This window comes from Platichthys flesus, chromosome 24, assembly GCF_949316205.1.
Source record: "Platichthys flesus chromosome 24, fPlaFle2.1, whole genome shotgun sequence".
NCBI lineage: Eukaryota > Metazoa > Chordata > Actinopteri > Pleuronectiformes > Pleuronectidae > Platichthys > Platichthys flesus.
Window position 1 is genome coordinate 10,426,396 of NC_084968.1, and position 24,397 is coordinate 10,450,792.

Consider the following 24,397-nt stretch of genomic DNA (forward strand, 5'->3'; position numbering starts at 1 on the left):
GAAACAGTGAAAATCATGCAAAAGAGAGACAAACACATGGATGAGTGTGACTAAACTCGTTTTCAGTCACGCCTACACAATGAAAATCTAGTTTCTCATTGTGTCGGGGCCACAACTTTGAAATCACCTTTAGTTTTCTAGTTCAAGGTCAGCGATGTAAGCAGGGGCCTGCAGTGCTATAGTGATGGTTGAGGGTGAAGAAAGGGGCCAGGGGACCAATAGTGTCCTGACAAAGATACAAGTGTGTGTGTGTGTGTGTGTTTCTGACTAATTTGTATGTAAATGCATTAAAATAATCCCATGAATTTAAAGCCAAGCATAAAATTGAATCGACTTCTTTTTAAAGAGCGTGACGTTCCTTCGCAACAGCAGGGGGCGCCCGGCATCCAGTTCCCGCTGACCTCACGAGCGAGGTTACTTCTAGATGCATATTGCATAACAACATACATACTGCATCAGCATGGAGTACAAAGATAGACCCCCACCCCCCACCACTTCACATCGCAACTATTAGACCCATCTGAAGCATTTATGCCTTTTTTGAAAGAAAAAATCCAGAGTGGAACCACCTTTGCAGAATCTGGATTAATAATCTGGATTATAGGCAGTTTAATATTTTTTTTATTCCCCCCCCCCCCCCCCCCCGAGGGTTAGAGGAGGATTCATCTCTCAGTCTAGACAGGGAGAGAACATCGTGTGTGCAGACACTCGTAGAGGCAGGAATAAACCCTGTGTGTTCAATTATCCACTTATAATCTTAATCTGACACATCACACCTTGGCAGGATGATCAATGATCACGCGAGCAGCCCAGTGCTCCAGTGACTTCACTGTGACTCCCTTCATTTCAAACAGATATTTTCCATGCAGCATCATAAAAATGATAAATAAGGATACCTCGAGTTGTAAATGTTTACACTGCAGATTGTGCAGGGCGATGGAAATTATTGTGTATTTGTATTAGAGTATGAGTAAATGACCGAAGGGGATTTTTACAGTAAATAGAACAGGGTGAACTCAGGGAAGAGCCAACACTGAAATCTTACTCCACACACGCTGCGTTCAGGAGCTGTGGGAAATACTGCTCGTAGTATTATGTAGTGGCGTGATTAAAAGGCCATTTACCTGCTGCTCCATGACGGTTCATCTTCTTGTTGTGTTGTCTATGGAGATATGATTTGTTTTTGTTATTGATTACGATTGGTCAGGGGTCAATGCATGTGTCAAATGCACTAAAAAGTTGTTTCACACAACGCACTGCAGAAATTCTTAGAAGTGACTGAACATAATCATTCAAGTAGTGTGAATCTAAAAGCTTTATTACCATAAATAAAGTCAAAAAAGACAAATGGAGAATGACATAAAAGTACTTTATGAAACTAGTTAACTTAAATAAACCCAAATACCAATAAAACCAGACTAAAACTTGACTGGTTCATGTTGGGTCGGTCGTTCTTCACTGTGTAATCACTGGTTGTTTGTACTTTGATTTCGCTGATAACATCTGAGGGTGTGACTTCACTAAAGGATCAAACCAGGTGAGTAAGCTCATGCGTTTTAGTTTAACCGTGTGACTTGACCTGTTAAGTGCAGCTTTACTATTTTCTATATGTGTAATAAGGTGCCTTTTTCCAAACAGAGCTGTGATTCATCATATGACCTCAAACTAACGTGTCAAATTTCCCCGTATTTGATCTTTGGCTGCTTTCGGGGTCTCTGGGTGAATATTAAAACGTCCATGTACTGTATACGTCAGCTGTGTGTGCACAATGCACAGAGGGGCCAAACATAAAGGCTTTTTACACACACACACACACACACACACACATGTCGGTCCAGACTGTAGACTGGAAACACACACATATATATATATATATACAGTCTATAATCCAGACATAGGCTTTTTTGAGTCCACAAAACCATTTAGATAGATATTTAGACCTAAGACATAAAAAAACTATTTTTTACCAATTCAAACACATTAAAACACTGCAACGGATAGATAGATAGATAGATAGATAGATAGATAGATAGATAGATAGATAGATAGATAGATAGATAGATTGATATATGTAAAGCCCCTTTATAGTTATTCCCAATTATCTATGCAGTTAAATAATAATATAATATAATGAGAATACACTGCAATACACAATACTGGAGTTGTAGCAATGGGCAGATTATTACTTATGACTTTTATTGCATATAATATATCTGCACATAATTTGTTGTTGTAGCTCAGTTTATAGTTCAATTTTAAGCAACTTTAAATAATTTTTTCTTTTACATTCACATTATTTAGACAGTTTTGTGTCTCTGTTGATTCAATTCACCATCACTGACAAAAACTAAAGTTGTCCCGCGGGTTGAGGGGGCTGCGGTGTCCGAGCCAGGGCGGAGTCAGTGAACGCCCCTCGCTGAGTGACAGCCCTGCCCCACGGTCGCTGCTCCGCGGCTCCGCTGCTCTCACACCGCGGCCACAGCTCCTCAGCCGAGCCGGGGGTGTGAGTGCGGGGGGACGGACACTCTGAGACACCGGCAGCGTGCAGCGGGACCAGCTCTGTGCTCCGCAATGTGCCGTGAACGGGACTGAAGCGCTCGGACGGCAGTAGAAGCAGTGGAGAGTAGGGGGGAGCTCCGAACCCAGCGACGCCGCATGTGCTCGCCCGTGTGCGGCTTGGGAAACTTGCAGCGCCCCGTCCACCGGAGGGAAAGAAAACAAACAAGAGGGAAAACTAACACAATCTGAGGCTGCGACTCAAAACCCTCTGCACCGGGTTCGAGCTCCGGGGACCCGCCGCAGCAGCAGCAGCAGCACGCCGACCTCTGCCTCCTCTCACATGCCTGAGTTGATGTGTGGGAGCGAGGGAGGGGAGCGGAGCCGGGGGGGTGTTTGAGTCAGCCCGCGGAACTTCCACAGGCACCCCGAGACACGTTGAGGACAGAAAAAGTTAGTTGTTCGTCTGGAAGTGAAGGAGACAGCGGTCATGGAGGGACAAGCGACCGAGGAGGACCACCAGCACCAGCAGCAGCCGCCGACTCCTCCGCCGCAGCAGCAGCAGCAGCCGCAGCAGCCGCCGCAGAACTGCTGCGAGGACGTGCGGAAGAGCGGCTACCTCCGCAAGCAGAAGTCCATGCACAGGCGGTACTTCGTGCTCCGCGCCGCCTCGGAGCGCGGCCCGGCCCGCCTGGAGTACTACGAGAGCGAGAAGAAATTCCGCGGCAAGGCCCCCGTCCCGAAGCGGGCGGTGGCGCTGGAGACGTGCTTCAACATCAACAAGCGGGCCGACGCCAAGAACAAGCACATGATCGTGCTGTACACGCGGGCCGAGAGCTTCGCCGTGGCCGCGGAGAACGAGTCGGACCAGGACGAGTGGTACCAGGCCATGGTGGAGCTGCAGTGCAAAAGTAAGCCAAAGTCGCACACACACACACACACAGACACTCACAAACACACACACACTTCTAAATGGTGCATGAGGCTCTGCAGAAACATGGCAAAGTTTGCAGAGCATGCAGACATGTTTCACTACTGTGATTGTGTGTGTGTGTGTGTGTGTGTGTGTGTGTGTGTGTGTGTGTGTGTGTGTGTGTGTGTGTGTGTGTGTGTGTGTGTGTGTGTGTGTGTGTGTGTGTGTGTGTGTGGGGGGGGGGGTTATCATTTGAAAACTATAACAATTTTGCAACTTTAATGAGAGAGAGAGAGAGAGATAGTGTTGTCTGCGTGAGTGTGCGTATGTGTGTGTGTGTGGGGGGGTTATCATTTGAAAACTATAACAATTTTGCAACTTTAATGAGAGAGAGAGAGAGAGAGAGAGAGAGAGAGATAGTGTTGTCTGCGTGAGTGTGCACGTGTGTGTGTGTGTGTGTTTGTGTTGTTGCACAATACTAATAACAAATATGATATTTGCTCCCAGTTTGTCCTCAGACTTCTTGGGGTCCTTCTCTGGATTTTGGGGGTGGGGGCTGGGTTTGGGGGGGTCAACTGGTCAAACACACCCCTGTCTGCCCTCCTGTTTACTTTCCCCTGCTGACACTGCAATATTACTTTTGGCCTCGATTCCCTGAAGAGGACGAGAATAAATATTCACCAAGATGATGAACATTTAATCCCTGATTTATTGATCGGTAATAATGAGGAAGCAGCTTGTAGTGTCCCATCAGGAGGATCTGTAGCGTTTTCTCAAAGAGGCGTCTATCAGCTGCAGTGTAAACACAGCTGCTGGAGCAATAGTGGTGAGCAAAGCAACTTTAAAAAAGAAAAAATCACCTGTTTGGCCTTTCTCCCCTCTCTCTCTCTCTCTGTGTGTGTGTGTGTGTGTGTGTGTGTGTGTGTGTGTGTGTGTGTGAGAGCAGACAGGCCACAGGGGACACATGACGCAATCTTGGCAAACAGAAGATTCAAGGTGCTTCTCACACATGACCTGCTGCTGCTGCTGTTACATAAGGCAGCAGATGAGTGGTGGAAAGGGGGGGGGGGGGGGATAAACACCTGAGGTTGGGGGGGGGAGGGCACCTCAGCTCCAGTATTTTTAATACACTCTAGCTGCAGAGAGCAAAGCGGAGGACATATCTGGATGATTCATAGGCGCCCGAAAGGAAACTTGCCCGGTGCCAGTAGGTCCATTAGAGGGGCATCGAGTGTAACCCCTGCAGGTTTTGGAATTGCTGTCAACATCGTGGCCTCCCCCTCCCCTTCTCCTCCACCTCCTCCTGTTGCCTCCTCGCCCAACTGTGGCTTGTGTGCGTTTCTGCGAACCCACTCCTTCCCAAGTATTTGACGAGTTTCCGCGAGACGGGACGGGCAGGGGGCGGGGGGGGGGGGGGGGGGGGGGGGGAACGACGAATTGACAGATGTTTGAGCGCAGACGTGAAAGCCTGGGAAACTGACTCCGCAGCCTTTTCCCCCTGTGCAAACCTCTTGTGCATTTCAGGAGAGAAGTGCAAATAATCCAGACTACAGTTGCTAAGTGTGCAAAGGTCAGATTTTTTTTATGGGCAGCCGCTCAGCAGAGGGGGGGGGGGAGGAACTCGGCCTTCCAAGGGAACCAGAGGACCCTGTAGGCCCGGATCCACCATCCTCCCCAGTATCGTCACGCCCTCCCTGCCCTGAGTCGTCTTTGAAATTACAGGTCCCGGTGTGCAGGGCTCCTCTTTTGCTCTAGTTGCTCCAGGTCTTGAGTTTCTCGTGTAAATCACCGAAGCCGACAATGACAATGGGCTGCAGCCGGCCGCTGTGTAAACTCGCACGCTGGCAGGCATTTTGTTGTGGTATATGCTGCAGATTCTCTCCATACACAAAAAAAGAGGCCACACAAAAAACACTGCAAACACACACACACACACACACATGATCCAGGCGTGAACAGGGAGAGTTTTGTAAGAAAGAGGGGGAGGGGGGGAAGTGCAAGGTCACGGCCAATGGCTGCCTAAACCTGCTTCTGCCAAAATAGCTTTAAACACACAGTCACGCTGAACACTGTGAGGATTTCTACCTGTAATAACCCTCCTCTGGTATGTGCAGCTCATACACAGTTTCAAGTCGGTGGTGTCTGCGTGTTGACCGAACCCCTCCCTACACACACACACACACACATACCTACACACAGGCACACACACACACACACACTCACCCCACTGTCTTTCCTGCCTCGTCTTCACACTCCTCTGCTGCTGCCACTGCAGGGAAGTACGTGTCCTCACCTCGTCTCTGCAGAAGCCGCAAGAGCACCGAGGCAGATGCTGTGTCGGGGGGGCCTCACAGGGGGACCCCGTCCTTTCATCTGATACCTGTGTAGCTGCTCTGATCGCCTCCTTTGAGCTCCGTCAGGTGCTGCAGGGGGTGGGGTTCCCTGCGTGAGGTTGAATTGAAAGTTTCGGCCTGAAGTTTGCATTAATGTGCACAGCGAGGGACTCCTCGGCTTGCAGGATAAGTGAGCATGCGAAAGCACAATAAAGACCTTGGATATCCACGCGGCCTTACTGTACGGCACAGCCGCCCACATACTGTGCCACAGGCCTGGGAAACTCACTTAAAGGCAGCACAGCGACGCTTCGGTATCGCGCCGCCCTCCCTCTCCAGCCGGTGGTAATTACACAAACACAAGCCAGCTGCCGTCCACGGCGATATTAGGATCCCTGATATTTATTCAGCTGAGTCCAGTAAGACCCTTCTGGGCAGCGAGTACAGTATCAGGCCTGAGGGCGGCTATTTGCTCATCTATTAAGAGTCAGCGGCGTGTGTAAAAGCTTAACCTCGGCGAACGCAGGCGGAGGTGTGGCACCACAAGCAGGCGTCTGCCAGGCGAACTGTCGCACAACTCGGGCACCGCGACGGCAAGTCAACACAACGACCTGGAGACCGGGTGTGGACTCGGTGACACCAAACGAGACAAACTTTTAACGTTCAGATAAACATGTAAAGCATCCTTGCAGTCCCTTGTGCTATAAAATTATTATTATTAAGAACTTAAAATGTGTTTTAATGTATATTCCAAGGTCAAAAATGGATCTTCAAGCTGAAGTTTACTTGCAGCAAAGATCTGCAGCAGATTCTCACATTCGAGAAGCTAAAACAGCAGATGTTCAAAATTTATGCTTAAAAAGTGACTGAAATGAAAAACGCTGCCTCTTTATTCTGTCATTTCTAATTACAGCCGAATGTCTTTGGGGATTTGGGAAGTTGTTTGAAGTCATCCGCTCGAGCTCTGGGAAATAATAAAGCAGTTCCTGAGTATTTTCTGAGCATAACACACACAAATTAAATATCAGATTAAGTGATGTGTAAATAATCCTGGTTTTGCAGCCGGGAGGTTTTGTTGTGTTGTTAGCAGGGTCTTCTGAGTTCAGTTCTCCTTGTTCACAGCTTGAAAAAGACGTGACATGCGAAACAGTGAGGAGCAACATCTGGCTCCAGATGTAATGATATGGTTATTCATGCTAATCCACAGACGTCAGTGTGAACACTTCCCCCCCTTCGCTGTGTAAATCTGTTTTCGGTCTGTGGATCATCGTGATGTAATTTTTGACACTTTAAAGACCACAGACCAAATGAATCTGAGGGCAGCTAATAATTCCACATGTCAGCAAATCAAAGTTTTCAGTGAACTGTCCTGTGTGTGAAGCCTCTTTATTACAAGTTAATAAAATTGACTGCTTTCCCAGTCAATTCAGTTTTTATTCCTTCTGGCGATTCATGTGCAACATAAGGACGAATCAGAAACCCTGCTGTCTGCACGATACCAAGAATCAAATCACTGTTGCATGTTGTTCGCGAGATTTAAAAGACAGGTTGTGTGACGGTTGCATGATGAGTCTGTCCCTTGTTAAAGTCTCAGACGAGTGTGTCCTTCCATCCCCTGAAGATCCTTCTCAATCCTTCTTCTTCAGCTTAGTGGGCTTCTGGACCAGTGGAGAAGAAGCATGAATTAGAAAGACTCTGTCGCACGCTCCGGTTGCTTCGCCAGTGTGATCTGGATCTCACCAGTGGCCCGATGAGCTGGCCGATTAAAAGTTAAGCCGCGCTTAAGCACCGCTCATCTCCCTAATTAGTCGGTAATCACTGTCTCGGGGGGGGGGGGTCAGCCGCTGGTGGCACACTGGAGACGGGGCTAATGAAGTCAGAGAGTAGAGGCTGCAGGGGCAGAGGCCCTCCTCACAGGCCAAAGTTTTAAAGTTGAAGAAATTTCAACTTTAAAACTTGAAATTTCCATTTTCTCTTCTCTACAGTCAACCAGTTATGGAGGTCCGACTCTAACTGAGGGAGCCGCCACCGGGTATTTCCTCTGCACAAACACCTCTGCATGTTATCACCCTGTAATTTCATTCAACACAACAATCCATCCTGCCTGGCTTCAGCGACTCGTTGCATCACAGTCGCAGTGAAACACAAGCGAGCCTGAAACGGACTCGAGCTCTGCACCTCATGTGTGAGCCGCAAGGACGTCCGTCAATTAAGTGCTCCGGTCCTGATCGACAGCTCGGGCTGGGCCGTCGGGGGGGGGGACATGATCCATTTAGTCGATGAACAGCCATATGTTCAGCACTATAGAGCCGCAGGGCTTTAAAACGCATAGTAACCTTTTATAGTGTGCTGTATTGATCGCAGTGTGTTGATACCGGCACATTAGCGCTGTCACGTGGAGTTCAGGAAGTTCACCAGTTGGGATTTATCAGCTCTTCGGTGAATGGATGAGAAACATGGAGAGAAATAAGCTGGAGGGGGGGAAAAAAAGCTTCCACATTAACCGGGGTGCTGCTGCTGCTCCTCCTCCTCCTCCTCCTCCTCCTCCTCCTCCTCCTCCTCCTCCTCCTCCTCCTCTGGGAGATTCAATACAGGATGTTGCATTTATCGGACGTCCTGTAACACCAGGGTCCAGACAGAAGAGGAACAGTCCAAATTCACACACACACACTTTATATTCTGCTGTTAGATTTCATTTCAAAGCACCTGAAGAATGTGAAAAGACCCCCGGCCCATACGTTTTGGTTTTGGGAATGGAATCAAATCCAGAAGGTCTGGAGCAGAAGTAGGTGAAAGTGGCTTTGGCTCACACAGACGTCTATATACTTGGTTTTTGGAGAGTTTCCTATTTTCTTTGGACACTGGCTTCACTTAGTAATGCTCATATACAGAGCTTTGCATTAACTGGATCTTGCAAGTGTGGGAAAGTTTAAATCCTAAATGGAGGCTCTTGTATTGATTTTGACTGATGCATTTAACAAAATTTGTTTTTATATTATAGTTATTATGACATTTTTGGTTTCTTAATTCAAGTTGTTCTTAATTTTTGTTATTTATGATATTTAGTTAGACTGTCATATCTACCCTCATTTCAATTTCTATGTCTCAAGGGTTTGTTTTCTATATTTTTTATTTATGCCAATATATTGGTATTGAGTTCTTCACTCCCTAATATCGGATTTGGCCCAAAAAAAAGCCTATTGGTCAGGCTCTGGTTTAAAACTAGACTTAATGTCTTTGTGTAATTTGATTTAAATAGAATTAAGCTGTGAATGTTATAAAAAAGTAACTTTTTCAAGTTTTTTATTATTTTTCCAATTCATGGTCTGAATTTGCCACTACTAAAATGAAAACTTACTGTAAAAGATTATCCACTTTGGAAAATTTGAACGCAACGTTCAAATTCTCAACAAAAAAGTATTATTTTTCTTTTTTTTTTAAACATTTTTGGACGTTAAGGGCTAAAATGACTCTGGGCTGAAACAATAAAACCCAGTGTTGTTCACATATTAAAGTTAACTCTGGGGACTCTTTGGTCTGATTCTCCAAAACCTTCTTGTCTGACTCAATAATACACAGACAGACTGTTTACCAAGTCTGTCCAAGATGGCTGCCAGTTAGTTGAGGGGCGTCTGAGGTGGTTTTGTAAGCTCGTCGGTTTTCTTCTTCTGTTGGGCCTTTTTCTCGGGTCTTGTCTAGGGACGACAAAGCTTGGATGCGTCACCGGTAATTTCATGCGTGCGTGGCCTGTGTGTGTGTGTGCACGTGTGCACGCTCCTCTGGCTAACACGGACCACATGTTAAATGAACCTTAGGCAGATGCTGGTGTTGGGGAAGCACTGGGGTCCCTGAGTGTGGGCCCAGATAGGGGGGGATTTCTGATGGGGTGGATATGGATGAAGAGATAGGAAGTGGAGGAGTTGGGGGAATGTGGGGGGGCACACATGGCAGCCACAGATTAGAGCAACTGTTTCCCCTGCTGGGTGGCTCGCTCTCTGCCTCTCTCAGATACATGCCCGGACAAAGAGCCCACAGCTGTCCCGTATCTATCCACACGCTGGTAACCTGGTACTGCGGTGCGGTGAGGGGGGTGGGGGCACAGTAGCCAAGGAGGCGGTGAAAAACTCTGGTTTAGTCTTCAGAAGTTCCTGTGCAGTGTTTTTTGCGGCGTTATGGCACAGAGCAGCATGCTGGGGCAGTGAGGTCAGAAACTTGAAACAGAAACCGCTTCATTTGCCAGAGGCGTTCTCCCTGATTTACAGGCTGCATTAGCTAAGTAAAGGGGCTTTTATTGTGATCTCACTATAAATTTCAGTAAATCCGAATAGTTTTTCACAGAAATGCACAACGTGAAGGTCGTTGCATCTGAAACTGGCGAAAAACACTGGGGATTATTGTTTAGCAGGTGAAATTGCACAGTTCCTTGCAATTCTGGTCATATGCATTATGAAATTCCACCATAGCGTTTAGACGGGGGGTGACCCAGCATGAGGAGGCCGGAAGTAACATATACATTCTATGTATAAATGAATGTTTTTGTTTAAACATGTTCTGGGCCTTTCTATTTGTTTTTTCTTGGTGATGTCCAAAAACCTCATCAGCACGCTCCCTCGCCTGTGGTGAATCCCCCCAGACACAATCCAGGGTTTCTTTTAGGGGCTGGCAGGAGAAACTTCAGAGATTGTCCAGAGTAACTGACCCAGACATTTGCGTTCTTGCATGTAGCCCCCCCCCAGGAGATTATCTTAGTTCATTGCACATCTGAAAGCAGCTTTAAACACACCAGGTTCCCAGCCAGTGCTGTGGTGCTTAAATGACAACAGCCCCCCCCCCCCCGTTCTTGTTCAAGACCCCTGTAAAAGAATTACTTCCTTCAGGACCCCTGTGATAACCCTTACAATAATCAGCCTGTCACTCAGGGAGGAGCTGTCAATCTCCCAGCAGGCATCTGGAAGCCCCTGGGGGGAACATTTTCTACCCCCATACCCTTGTTTCACCCTAAACAAACACACACTCTCTCTCTCTTATTGCCAGGTAGATACAGCGCCGCCTCCAGTTGGAGCAAATTGGGTTAGATTACTGCCTCCTTATGAACAGTCTATGATCTCCTGGGAGGCAGCTCGGGTACAGCAAACAAACCGGCATGAATAGATAGCAGTGTTGCCCGTGTAGGTTGTCATTGTAGGCCCGCTGGTTTCACGTGTGGTCATGGGCGAAAGTGAAGTAAACAACTTTGTCCGTCAAAAAGCCAGTGTAAGTTGTTTTCGATGCATCTCCAGTCGCCTCGTATGAACTCATTCACCGGATGTATTTGCTCCATCGGGGTTGTATCAAGGTTGGCTGAGCGTTGTTCACACATCGCCCCCCTATTCACCCGGGGAGCTCCACGCAGATGCTTCATTACCTCCAGGTGTATTTTGCTTTCATGTGCTTTTGGCTGTAGTCCTCGGATTCCTCTCCCCCCGCTAAGGGCCATTTCTCTGTTCATGTTTTCCTGTGGGCTCATTATGATGTATAGGGGCGGCATTGTAGTGCACGAGGGCTGACCGACTTATAACCTCAGTGCAAAGGGCGGAGGGGGGGAGTACTGCTTTCTCACCAGCGATCTCTTCTGAGCACCACACCGAGCCCCCCCTCAGGAAAGCCAGGAGCAATCTATAATTCATACAACTCCTAGAAGCATCCGCTCCCAGACTTTATGTAAGCACGAAGGAAGATCTATGATGTTCGATGGTGGTATGGTGGTGCAGGACTTCCAGCTAAACCTCTTAAATGTTTTGAGTGCTTTTGAGAGTTGTCGATAAGAGTCCGCAGCCGGAGCGGCCCTGAGATCAAGGGTGTTTGTGTGTGTACGCAAGTGCTGTCGAGGGCACAGCTGAGGTTTAAGGCTGCACTGTACTCGGAACAAACAACACACTTGTGCTCTCCTCGAGAAATGCTAAATGGGCTCTTTAAAAGGAAAATATAGTCTTCGAGGAACATGCTGGACTGCGATCTGAGTCTCGAGAAGCAAGGGTCTGAAAAGTTCCATTTTGGCGTCGATAACGACTGTAATTAAATCTAAGCAATCCTTGAATAAACTTTCTTTCTCTCCGTTTAAAAAGAAGCGCTTCTCTCAGTCCTTAATGGTTCTTTGATATCGCTTTGCAATCTCCAAAAGTCTCTCATTCCCACTGAAAAATCCCCAAACCACCCCTATCCTGTTGTTAAATCTAAATCGAGGAGGCAAACAGGGCTCCGTGGACGCAGCTCCTCACACACAGTTAGAAAAGCTGTACACACGAAACAGCCATGCATGTCCTTGAATGAGTCATCTAATAATGCAGGAGGAGTGCGCCACACACACACACATACACACACACAGCCACTAAGCCGCAGCATCCAAGGCTTTCAACAAAACATCTATTCTCGGTTTCTTTCAAGTTGTCAGCGGGCCTCCTGATTCTAGGGAGGAAAACTCAAGAGCAACCGGCGAGAAACTTCTCCCTCTTTTGCAATGATGAGTAAAAAACAGTTTTTGGGGAAGAGGATCTGGGGGAAAACATTTGTCATAACGGAAGCTTGGTTGAAATGGGGTCCACTGTGCGTGCTGGGACTTCTTGTCTACACATGGTTGTCATTGTAGGATTTGCAGCAGAAGAACAAACACACGCAGACATAATCATATATTTGTAATTGTGCGGCGAGGGCGCACTGTGTTTATCCCTGTGGGACCGAAACCAGTGCTTAAGGTGGAATACCACACAAGCTTCGTCAAAATAAGGTCACTCACTCAGGAACTCGTCAAAAACAGAGACACTTTTGCTGTCATTGCTTCAATATGCCAGATGTGGTAGGTTAATTAGTCAGGTGCAAGTTCACCACCACCGTGTACAAAGAACATCCTGTTCCTGTGAAGGGAGCAGGTGAGCATATCGTCGTGGTGGTTTGTTTCTTCAGTCTTGTCGTGATTTAGATCTAATCCGTGTTGTTCATCGGTAGTTTTCATGCCCAAACTTATCCAGCCTGGCAATTCGACAGAGAAAACAAAGTACTGTGGTACATGGGAGGAAAGAGGCCTTGCTTAAGAAACATTTTACGGTGAAAACATGAGTCACACATCAGGGTATTCCTATAATCCTGGTCCCTCAAATAAGAGCTTGGAAGGTAAATCTGTGGTATACTAAGAGGCGGTTTCAATGAGTTGCACGACATTATAGAGTTGAGGTACTTTTCTGGGGTAATGGGCACATTGCCTGCTTCAGATCTTCGGACAATATGGTGACTTAAAACACCAAACAGGTGACCAAATATTGTTAGGTGCTTAAGTAAGTCTGCTGCCTTTTGTGTGGCCCCTAACAGCTCAGATTTCAAGTCTCACCAGGGGCTTTCTCTCCTGCGTTTCATTGCCTCACTCATTCCTTACTGTCTGAGCACAGAGCAGGCAACACAAAAGATGAATGGACTTCCTGTAGTCCTGCTAAAAACACTAGATTTCATGAGTTTACAAAGGCAGTTTATTGCCAGTCGAGCAGCTCTAGAAGTTGGCTCTTGAGGAGCTTGTTGAGAGGTTTCTCTTAGATCCCCAGCCGTCTAAACTAGCATTGTTTGCTTTGGGTTTGGAGAAGATTCACTTGTTAAGCATTTTCCAAGTTGGTTCACTTAGATTTTCCACGACGGTTGCGTTAAACCCCACAGTCATCATTCTTTTGCAGGGCTTCAGTTGTCAACCGTTTTTTTCCACACTGGTATGTGTGCTTTTTTTGTGTGTCAGGATGACAAATGAGACCCCAGGTGTCTGCAGGTAGAGATTCTCCGTCTCACAAGCTGCTACATGCTCTGGTTGAACTGATATCTGGGGAAAAAATCTGTGAAAAGCCCAATATCAGCACAGCTCACATAATAGAGGCGCCTTGCTCTCCACTAACAGGTAAATAGTGGTGGTTTCACCTCATGTTTCCCTTTGGTCACACATCCATGAAGGTCATCCCGGGCTTTGTTGCTGTAGTTGCACTTGTTGGTTTTCTTCATACATCCTCCTCTGTAACACTTTAATTACCTCTCTCTTTTTTCCCACATGCAGTATCCTCTGTTTTTCTTTTTCACTGAAGCAACCGTTTAATCTCCTTCTCTCTCTGTCTTGCCTCTGAAGGTAAGAACCTCTCCGACACTGCGGCAGCGGGGGACTACGGCGTGCCCAATCCTGGGCCTGCTTTCAAAGAGGTTTGGCAGGTGAAGGTGTGGCCCAAAGGCCTGGGTCAGGCCAAGAACTTGGTGGGCATCTACCGCCTTTGCCTGACCGACAAGACTGTCAACTTTGTCAAGCTCAACTCTGATGCTGCTGCTGTGGTGCTGCAGCTCATGAACGTCAGACGCTGCGGCCATTCAGAAAACTTCTTCTTCGTCGAGGTGGGACGCTCTGCCGTGACAGGCCCGGGCGAGTTCTGGATGCAGGTGAGCCTGTAATCTGCAGTCCATTTTATGGCGACAGTTTCAGCCTCCAGTCCCAAATAAATGTTAAGACCCTATAATCAACTGCGGGAAAGAAGCTGCAAAGTTAAGGTTCGCATTCATGTAACCGTACATTATGGTCCAATTCAACTTTGACAAATGTAGTTAAAATAAACCTAAAGGCAGTTCAATATGAAAGAAAAACGTGACTCACCAGTCTTGTTTAAATGATGCATCTTAAATAGATATAATTATATAGAAATTTAACTCCCAAAATAATTCTTAAATAAACCCAGATTCTCCCAGGATTGTGTTTTGAGTTTAATGTACATGAGGTTTTTCTGTCCCTTCCTAGGTGGATGATTCGGTGGTGGCACAGAACATGCATGAAACTTTGCTCGAGGCGATGAAGGCACTGAGCGAGGAGTTCCGCCAACGCAGCAAATCTCAGTCCAACTCGGGCCCTGGAGGAGGTGCAACTGCTTCAAACCCCATCAGTGTTCCGTCACGCCGCCACCACCCAAACCCTCCTCCCAGCACAGTGGGCTTCACCCGCCGGCCCCGTACTGAGCCTCCTGGAGGCACTAGCTGTGGAGCAGGAGGCAACAGTGCCAATGCTTCTCCAACCCCAAGGGATATCTTCCCGAGGTCTCGCACTGCCAGTGATTGCGGGAAAGGTGAGGATGGGATAACTGGGACCACACCGCTCCAGGGGCCGAGCTCCAGTCCCTCCATCAATGGCTCCTGTTCTACCACCCCAATCCTAAGGTCAAAGTCAGTCCGTTCAGCCCCCAACTCAGCTGCTAAAACTCCTCTTGGGCTGATGCGCTCCATCTCCACCCCAGCGACCTCCCCAGCCCAAAGCCTCTCATCTAGCTCCGGGCATGGCTCTGACTTTGGAGGTGTAACATCTCCTGCTACTACTGGTCCGGGATGTGGAGCCTATAGTCGTGTTCCCAGCCAGCATGCCTCCATCTCTGGCTCACCCAGTGACTATGGCTCCTCAGATGAATATGGCTCTAGTCCTAGCGATCAAACGCTCCTTACCTCCCCAAGCCTCCCTGGAAGCTCTGTAGGTAGTGTCATCAGCCAAACCCTTGATGATGAGGGAGCCAACTACATCCTGATGGGCCAACGTAGTGGTGTGGGCAGTGGTGGCAACAGCAATCAAGGGAGCTTGACGTCCAGTTCTGTGCCAACACCAGGAACACCACCCTGTGGCTCCCAGCCCCATACCAGGAAAGTGCTGCGTCGCTCGTCAAGTCGTGAAAGTGAAGCTGAACGTAGGCTGCTGAGTAAACGGGCTTCCTTACCTCCTATGGCTTTGGAGAGGCTGGCCCCACATCAGCGTAGAGCTGAGGAAGCAGCAGATGAAGATTCAGCCGATTATGCCATCATGTCGAGGAGCACCAGCCGTGAGTCCTTCACTTCCTCCTCCTCCTCCACACAGAGGGAATCTGTCATTGGGGCTGGTTCAGTAGGGGGAGGAGGATACTTGGATGTGGCCGAGTTCAAAAGTGAAGTCAGTGGAGGAGCAGGTGGAGTAGTAGACAATGGGTATATGTCCATGTTGCCTGGTGTCACTCAGCCTCCAGAATCCCTGTTCCAGTCTCTGGCAGTCTCTGTCCCAGACTCAGATTCTAAACCTGCTGACGATTACATGGCTATGACCCCTAACAACAGTGTGTCCCCTCCACAGCCAATCCGGCCTCCACCAACTTCTGACGGCTATATGATAATGTCCCCCAACAGCAGCTGTTCACCTGACCAGCGTGGTGGTCTCGCTGGAGGAGCTTGGATGGGCAGTGGCAGTGCAGACAGCAGGGCAGGCAGTGACTATATGAACATGTCTCCTATCAGCGCTCGTTCTGTAAATGGCAGCCCCCCACCCCCTGAACACACTGCTCATTCTGAGACCAGTTCTCAACAACCAGCCCCCAAGATGGTTTATTCCTACTATTCACTTCCCCGGTCATACAAACATAACCCCTCTGCTGGACACTTTGATGATGCGCCAGGACGAGGCAGAAGGCCCAATGGGAGTTGTAGTAGGGGAATGAGTGGAGGTAGGATGATGGGAGTGCGTCAGGAGCAACCAGCATCAGGTAACTCAACAGTGGGACGCCACCTGTCACTCTCATCTTCCTCATACTCCTCTAGCTCAGCTAGCAGTGAGAGCCTTGGGGAGAGCGAGGACAGAGCTGCCCAGTCAGCGGCCGGGGGAACTCAGTCCAAAGATGGAATTAAGCTCCAGCAGAGACGGGGCTCCAGCGGGTTGTCCAAGCAGGGTAACCACACTAGAAACAGACCAGTGAGTCTGTTTGTGGATGTTTCTAAAGCTAATACCCTTCCTAGAGTCCGTGAGAATCCCCTGCCCCCAGAACCCAAGAGCCCTGGAGAGTATGTAAGCATTGAGTTTAAGGGGGAGAGGTGTGGCCAGACTGGGGTTGGAGGAGGACGTGGCCGGGGTCTCAGGCATGGCTTATCACTGCCTCATTGCTCAAGCAGCCAGAATCCTCATCACAGGACAACTTCTTGCCTAGGTAACTATGTCCCGCTCTCCCGCAGCCCCTCTGCCCCCATCACTCCCCCAGCTGCCTCTGAATATGTCAACATGGACTTGGGCCCTTCTCCGTCCCCCTCACCCCTCTCTCTTAACCCAATAGTTTTCCCCTCTTTCCACACCCCTCCCACGCCTCCGACTCTTGCTCATGCCCCCAAATCTTGTGATGAGGGTCCTAGTGTCCCTCGCGAAGAGAGAGCCGAAGTAGCCGAGGCCCCACTTAGAAAGACCAGAGAAGGTGCTTCCTCAGTGTCTGAGTCCGTGTCCCCTATATCCTGTGGAGACTACACAGAGATGGTCTTCTCGTTAAATAGCAACATTGTCCCTAGGTCCTCATCCAGTGTCTCTCCGAAAGCCCCTTCCCCAACCAGGACTGATCCTTCTGTTCCAGTGTTGTCACGGGGTCTAGAATTCTCCCTCGCAAAACCTGGGCTCAATCCGGATCACGGGGCTAAAGTTATCCGTGCCGACCCCGGAGGACGCCGACGTCATTGCTCAGAAACCTTCCTTGCCGCTCCTTCCCTCCCCACCTCCACCTCCACCTCCTCTTCGTCCACTGCCTCCCTATTTCCAGAACACACCCAGGCTGTGGCCCGTCGGCTGGGCTTTGAAAGCGTGCTGTGGGGGAACGGTGCTGCCAATGATATCCCCACCCAGGGCCCCCTCCCTGGACAACAGTCCCTTCCCACAAACACTCAGACTTCATCCACAGAGCAAGGTCTTAACTATATTGACTTGGACTTGGTCAACAAAGAGAGCCCCCATTTTGGCCTGGATGGACTCTCAGGTAGCCAGGCCCCTTCTCGCCTCTTCTCCGTACTTGGAGTTGGCTCTGGGATCGGGGGGTTGGGCGCAGCAGTCGGCAGCAGCAGCAGCAGCAGCTCCAGCCTCAACACGTATGCCAGCATTGACTTCTACAAATCAGAGGAGCTGCGGACACATCAGAATGGAAACAAGGAGGGAACAGGTAAGAGCTGACTTCCTTTTGTTCGACTTTATTCAGTATCCTGTCGCTCCAGTTTTTTCTTCACACAAATCCACATTGCGATTGTTCTCTTCTCAGTGGGTTGTCGTCCTCCTCTCCCTTTGTCGTCCTCCTTCTGCTCTGTCACATTATTCAGATGAAAAAAAACAGCACTATCAAGATAATCCGATGGAGAAAAGTCTTCCTCTTCATCTGTACTTGTAATAAAACTTCCCCTGGCGCCATATTACAATGTGGACACTAGTCTAATTTGTATGACTGTGCCCATGGTCCGCAGTATGAGATATAGATCACCTGTGCTGACATCTTTAAATTGGTTTCCTCGTCTGGAGGTTGGTTTACTTCTAAAGAGAAGTGACCACTTTTTACCTGTTGTGATTGTGTTAGGTGTTGAAGGCCAGACAACCTATTGGAATAACAGTTAATAACGATAGTCTGGAAATTTCTATTGATCCTCTTGAGGCTTCCAGGTGCTGCACCTCCTCAATCCAGGTTTTTTCTTTTTTTCTTTTGTGCAGATTTAATACACGTTTGATTTGTATATATTTATATTCAAGAAAATACTATAAGAAGGATCATTCTGCTTCAGTTGAGCTATTACCTGGCTTTTTGCTAAGTTGTACTGAGGGACAAATAAAAGGGAAAGTAGCCAAAGTGTGTCAGCTGTGCTCCTCGTCATAAATTCTTCAAGTGTCCTGAACTCGAGCAGCAGCCTTGCAAAAGACGTTCCCTCATTTGAGGTTTTGTTGATGGCGGTGCTCTCCCATAGGTGTTTAACCATCTGGAGGACCCCTAAGAATCCCACTACAAACCTCCTGAAGGGCTTCTGCTCCCTCGTAAAGATCCACTAACTCCTCCAAGACTCCTTGAAAACTCTAAAACCTTCTCACTGACGAACTGAAATGTTAGAATCTCCTCAGTAATTACTAGAACCTAATTAGGAACAATAGAAAACTGCCTGTAGATTCTTTAAATAAAATACTGAGGATAAGTGTGTTAATGAGCTTTGAACTAGTTTTTTTTTGTCTTGGTGTGTGTGTATGTAAATAGAATGGAATAGAAATAGAAACAAGGTAACAGTATATACATTTGCAATATGACATTGTTAATATACATGTGCAGTGGGGGGGGGGTCAATAATGTTAGGCTATGAATTTATATTGTATTTCCATTTTTTCCTCCTACACGGGGCAGTTGTCGAGCTGTGGGGCGCCACCACAGCTAAACAATGCCTCAACTAGGTCACAGTGAGACGTTTCCTCATCGAGAAACATTCCCTTTGAGCCACTGTCTGCTCTAAATTGGCCTGTTAAGAAGTGGATGTCTGCAGCATAAGCAGATAGAGCGGCTTTTAAATAGAGATGTGGATTTATACGCAGTAAAACGCTCAGTAGTCTTACTTAGCCTTCCACAGCGGGGCTCTTGTGATGAATGCACCCTGCCAAGCACCACTGTTTATGTAGCCCCGCTGGCTTCCACATGATTTGCACCGTACGTTGTGTCGGACTTAATCCTCCCGGGCTCCTGCGGCAAATGTTTCATAGCTCTGCTCCGAAGTGGGATTTAAGAATTTAAGTGCATTAGCGGAGATTCTTCATGGGATCTTGCGGCGAGTGTCTGAGCTCCACAGTTGGTTTTTCACAGATTCCACACATGGAAGCGAAGCATCAGGCCGCATCCATACGTCGCAGTGCTAACCAGTTTGTTTTATTGGGAAGTGGAAGCCGTGCTGGTGGAAGCACGGGGTGTATTTTAAATGGAAGTGCTGCAGGCTACCGCTGCGGGACCATATGGGATGTGGCTGCCGCGTACGTCAGCGGGGCAGCGTGGGGGAGAATGTTACACATTGGCTGTGAATGTTGAGATGGGGCCAGTGCTTCACTCACACAGCTCTCAAATGCCTCTGTACAGTCTCCCCCCCACCCCCTCCCTCCTTTCATCCTCCCCAATCCTGACTCCCCCTCTTTCCTCCTTCAATAAATGATCCTTTTGTTTGAGTGTTTTTTACCACAGTGGGCTGGCGGGCCTCTGCAGGGCCGAGCCCCCGGGACGAGTGGACTCTCCTGAAACTATTTTTCTCCCCTCGCTCTCTATCGTTTGTGTGTTTGTTGCCAGTCTTTGTTCTTTCTCACCTCGTTTTCCGCTTCGTCTCTGTGTCTCTCTACTTGTCCTCACACCTACTCATTCCTCACAATCTTCACCCTGCTCCAACATCGAGGCAGATGGATATTTGAAATTCCTTCCCTCCCTTCTGTTCACTATTGTGCAGCTTTTTTTTTCTCTCTCTCTCTCTCTCTCTCTCTCTCTCTCTCTCTCTCTCTCTCTCTCTCTCTCTCTCTCTCTCTCCTCTTCACGCCTCTCGTCCTCCTCCCTTCTCACATTGTGTTTCCTTCCATCCTTTAAATACTTGCAGGGGCACTTCGAAATAGATTTTTCTCTTTATTTTGCTTCCGAGCATCCGAAACAAAGGGAGCGAGAAACAGAGAAGAAAAGTGGCCACACAGAGGCTGCACAAATTTACCAACAAAAATACCATTCAAAAAATATTAATTATCTTGTCTTGTGGTGATCTGTAATTACAGGGATTCTGTTTCCTCCGACAGGCACCGGCTTGTATAGGAGAAGAGTGGGTGTGTGTCTCGAGGGTACATAGTTTTGGCACATGGGTCCCGAAAGCTAAATCTGGACATCAGTAGTGGGACATGCGCCAAAGACAAATCTGTGTTGGACGCTGGTAACGTCTTATGCAATGGGCAAAATGAACCTCCCATGAGTTAGACAAGAAGGAAACACAGGGGTAGTTGTTTCTCTCCAAATAACCCAAAAGACGAAAATCGAATCAGGACGAATCAACTGCAACAGATGTGCGTCTGCGTTTTCGCCCCGTGACACACATTTGAGTATTGATGCAGTAAACACTGTGTGCTAGTATTTTTGGAAGAGCAGTGGCGGAAATGCGTGTACGACTTTGCCGTGTGGATCCATCTGTCTGTGTGTGTGTGTGTGTGTCTGTGTGTGTGTGTGTGTTTCCCACGTGACGGAGTGGACTGCTGTGACCTTGAGCCGAACAGACAGTGGGAGCTTGCTACTTTATTTTCGGGACAAAATGTTAATTTGAATTAAATCGGCCACCACTCCCACAAATCTACCACTCCAGAAACCCATGAGAGAACTTTATTATCTGCGCTTGCAGCTGTCCCCGTCCCAGACTATTATTTTATTTCTTTTCCATCTGGAGGAAGAAGACGTGTGTGTGTGTGTGTGTGTGCCAGTCTCAAAATAACACATAGCCTTTTAAAAGTCCTGCCAAGAGACCAGTTCCCCTCTGCAGGACATCCATGCACATGTATCTATGGGACAGAATTTAGCCCCATGATGCAGACTGGGACTTATATATTGTGAATAAACTGAAATGCTGTCGCGATTTTGTTGTTGACGGCTCACAGAGGCAAGGTTGTTTACATTTGTTTACTACTGCCTAATTGGGAAAAACTCATGCATAACTGACCAATTGGATCAGTATCTACAGTGTTTGTGTGTGCACGTACAGTACGGCTTTGTGTCTAGACTCTCTTATCATTTGTCAAGTTGTAACACGGGTTATAGATTTATGACCAAATAATTATATCAAGATAAAACTTTTCATTATCAGTCAATCAACAATTATAGCGATGAATGTCACATTATTCTATTTTTAAGTTAAAAGCCCAAGTGAAAGCTTTAACCTCTAAAACTGTATAGAAAAAGTTTCTCCATATATAATTTTTCATCTCTGGATAGTCATTTTCATTGTGAAGTATATTTCCTGCGACAGTTATTTGCATTATCTTTTGATAAATCTATTTAATTGAAATATGCTTATTAAACCATTCAAATAAAGAACTTTAAAATGCAGAGTAAGTAACCAATGCTGGACACTAAAGTTGAACTTTAAAGATAAAGTACGTTTAACATCAGGAACTTTATCGACCCTGGTTCTCCGTGCAGCACGTGGTTCTATTGGTGACACTGCAGGATTCCTTGGCCTAGTTGGCAGCTGCTTGTTACATTCCCACATCCTCAGAGTTCAGGGTTATGTGAGCTGCGAAGAGGTAAAGGTCACTTAAAGTAAGTGAGTGAAGCGACCAGTGAAACAGGCACACACACACACACACACACACACACACACAGACACACACAACAAGGTCTTCCACTGACCACATCCTGCTCACTATAGACACTGGAAGAGCTGTGTAATTGATCCCATTACCTCCCTCTCTATCGCTGTCTGTCTGAAGGAGCAGTTTTCAACATTTTCTCCGGCAATAAGTCTTCACCTGACTGAAGCAGGTTCCATTTAGTTGCATCTTAAGCCTCCTCGCTTTGTGTGTAACCTTTTATTCTTTACTTACGATAAGTGACGGGACAAAAGGCACAAGCCCTCACACGCTCAGACAAATTGCAAAGAAGCCAACACATTCACTTAACCACATTATTAGGAAGTTAAACCGAGATTGAATGCATCGGGAGTGTCAGTAGTAATCCATCATTGAAAAGGAAAGCCGTGAAAGCCAAGTGTGTCGGGGCAAAGTGGAAGCGGCAAGACGTACTTTGCTGCAACGTTTACACAACATTCAGGGTCATAGTTTGACCTTTGACCTTCAATTTTTCCTTTAAATTAACCTGAGGGTTTTTATTTCTACAGATTTTCTTTCTCAGTTTTTAACCCATGCAAAGTGTTGAAAGCTCTAGATTCATTATATATAATATATTATTTTTGGAAATCCATTATGCAACCATCACTGTGACATATGTTCACTCCTGTCCACACTCCACACTGATATAGACTGAGAGGACAGGCGTGTGTGTTACCCAGACTAATGGCTCTGGTAGAGTTACGTAAAACACGACCACGTGGACGGGACGTGACCCCTAAAGAGGGTGAGGCTCCGGGCACGGAGATAGAGATAGTGTGTGTGTGAGTGAGAGAGAGAGAGAGAGAGAGAGAGAGAGAGCTCCACCCTCCAATCACTACTGTGCAGCCTCTGGCTTCAAATGTGCAAGATGGCAGCGGTTGTACCTAGGATATTTAGGTTTGCTTAACAATAGTCAATCACCCAGCTGAACCATTGTGTGGTGTGCAAGTGTGCATGTTGTTGATCTGTTTTTGTGTTTGTTGTTGCTGCTGCTGGAGGCAGATGGAGCTGCCGCCTCCTCCGCTGAGTGTCACAGCAGCACAGATGTGGAGCTGTGGCAGCAGCAGTGAACATGTGGAGGACAAGAACAAGGCTGATATTTGACTTTTGGAAACCCCACTACATTTCTTGCTGATGAGTCAGCGCTGTTATCTTTATAGTTCAAGCATCTCTGATCATTCTCGGCAAAGAGAGACAATGCTAAACGAGCGTTTAGTTTCGGCAGCTTGATAAATTCCAATTTTAGCTGCTAATTGGCCTTGGAGACTTCCAGCTCCTTTATGTTGGACTGTGTAATCAGGTGAATATAAAAAATAAGCAGGACGAGGCAGGAGGTCCTCCCCTGAATCTTATGATTACATAATCTGTGCAAAGCTGGAAATGAGTTCCACACGGCAAACTCAACTTTCCTTCATTAGCCCAATTAAAGAGTTACATAACCGATTCACCCCCCATGCACGAGAGGATGCTACGCGAGCGGACAGCAGAGAACCCCGCAGGTATTTTATTTCCAGTCTAAGCCAAGAACAGGCATATTTCATGCTTTCATAAAATATATCCTCTCCTCCTTTCATAGGTCAGACACACGGTCACAGGGTTTGTTTTGGTTGAAGTCGGGGGCGTGTAGTTCTCCGAGGTCAGGTCTGCTTTGATTGGGTGGCCCGCTCGGCGAGTCACCGAGCTCACACTCTCCTCTGTTTGGGTTTGAAACTGTCCCACTGCTACATATGTGTGTGTGAGGGGACTGGAAAGGTCTGAGGCGTTTTCCTCCCCCACTGACTTCCAGCCCGGACCATGTGATGAGGTCATCTGCGTGCTCGCAGCGGCAGCATGGTCTCATTGCATCCCCTTCCTCCAATTAGGCGAATCATAGGGGTAGAGGAGTAATCCGAGTTTATTGCTAACACACACACACACATATACTGATTTGGGATGCATGAGCAAGCCGTTGCACACACACACACACACACACACAACACTGGTCCCCGCACTGTGCAGTGTGACAGCATTCAGCAGCATGGGGTCAACAGTGCAAATCTCTAGAAGTACAGAGCGGCTTTATTCTAGTATCAGCTGCATGTGGAGCTTTCTACAAAACCTGTGTGAGCCAATGAATGTCCGCCGTGTAAGAATAGAGGACAATGGCAGCCGGCACAGGCTTTGCAGTGGCATCACAAATCTTTTTTTCTTTTTTTTTACCCCCAGCCACATCTGGCGCCATCATGGAGATTCCATGGGAGAGTTTGGCTTTGTGCAAATAATGTGCTAAATATAAAACAGCCACTGAACAACAGGGCGAACACCTGGAGAGCATGTGCTGCAGAGGGAGTTTACGGGATGTTACAGGTCATCGTGTCACAGCCACAAGCGTTTAGGTTAAGATGTTTTCTCGGTTATTATTCTTTACGTCTAATGGAGACAGTACATTGCAGGTTTGTCTTCTGCCTGATATTGTATGGGGGATATACGTTCTCATACATCCTCACCTTGAGTTTGTTGGAT

General features: G+C 47.5%; 1 protein-coding gene across 2 annotated transcripts in view; it reads left to right on the forward strand.

Annotated features, from left to right (window-relative positions):
* The first annotated feature begins 2,430 nt into the window (after window positions 1–2,430).
* si:ch73-335l21.1 (insulin receptor substrate 1-B) overlaps window positions 2,431–24,397 on the forward strand; it is a 43,057-nt gene continuing 21,090 nt past the window's right edge. The window contains exons 1-3 of one of the 2 annotated variants that reach the window (XM_062384008.1): window positions 2,431–3,407; window positions 13,874–14,175; window positions 14,528–17,702. In XM_062384008.1, coding sequence (XP_062239992.1) covers window positions 2,987–3,407; window positions 13,874–14,175; window positions 14,528–17,702 — 3,898 coding nt within the window. In that variant the 5' untranslated portion in view covers window positions 2,431–2,986. Of the gene's footprint in view, window positions 3,408–13,873; window positions 14,176–14,527; window positions 17,714–24,397 lie in introns of those variants that run through there. The other variant, XM_062384007.1, reaches the window with a different exon arrangement.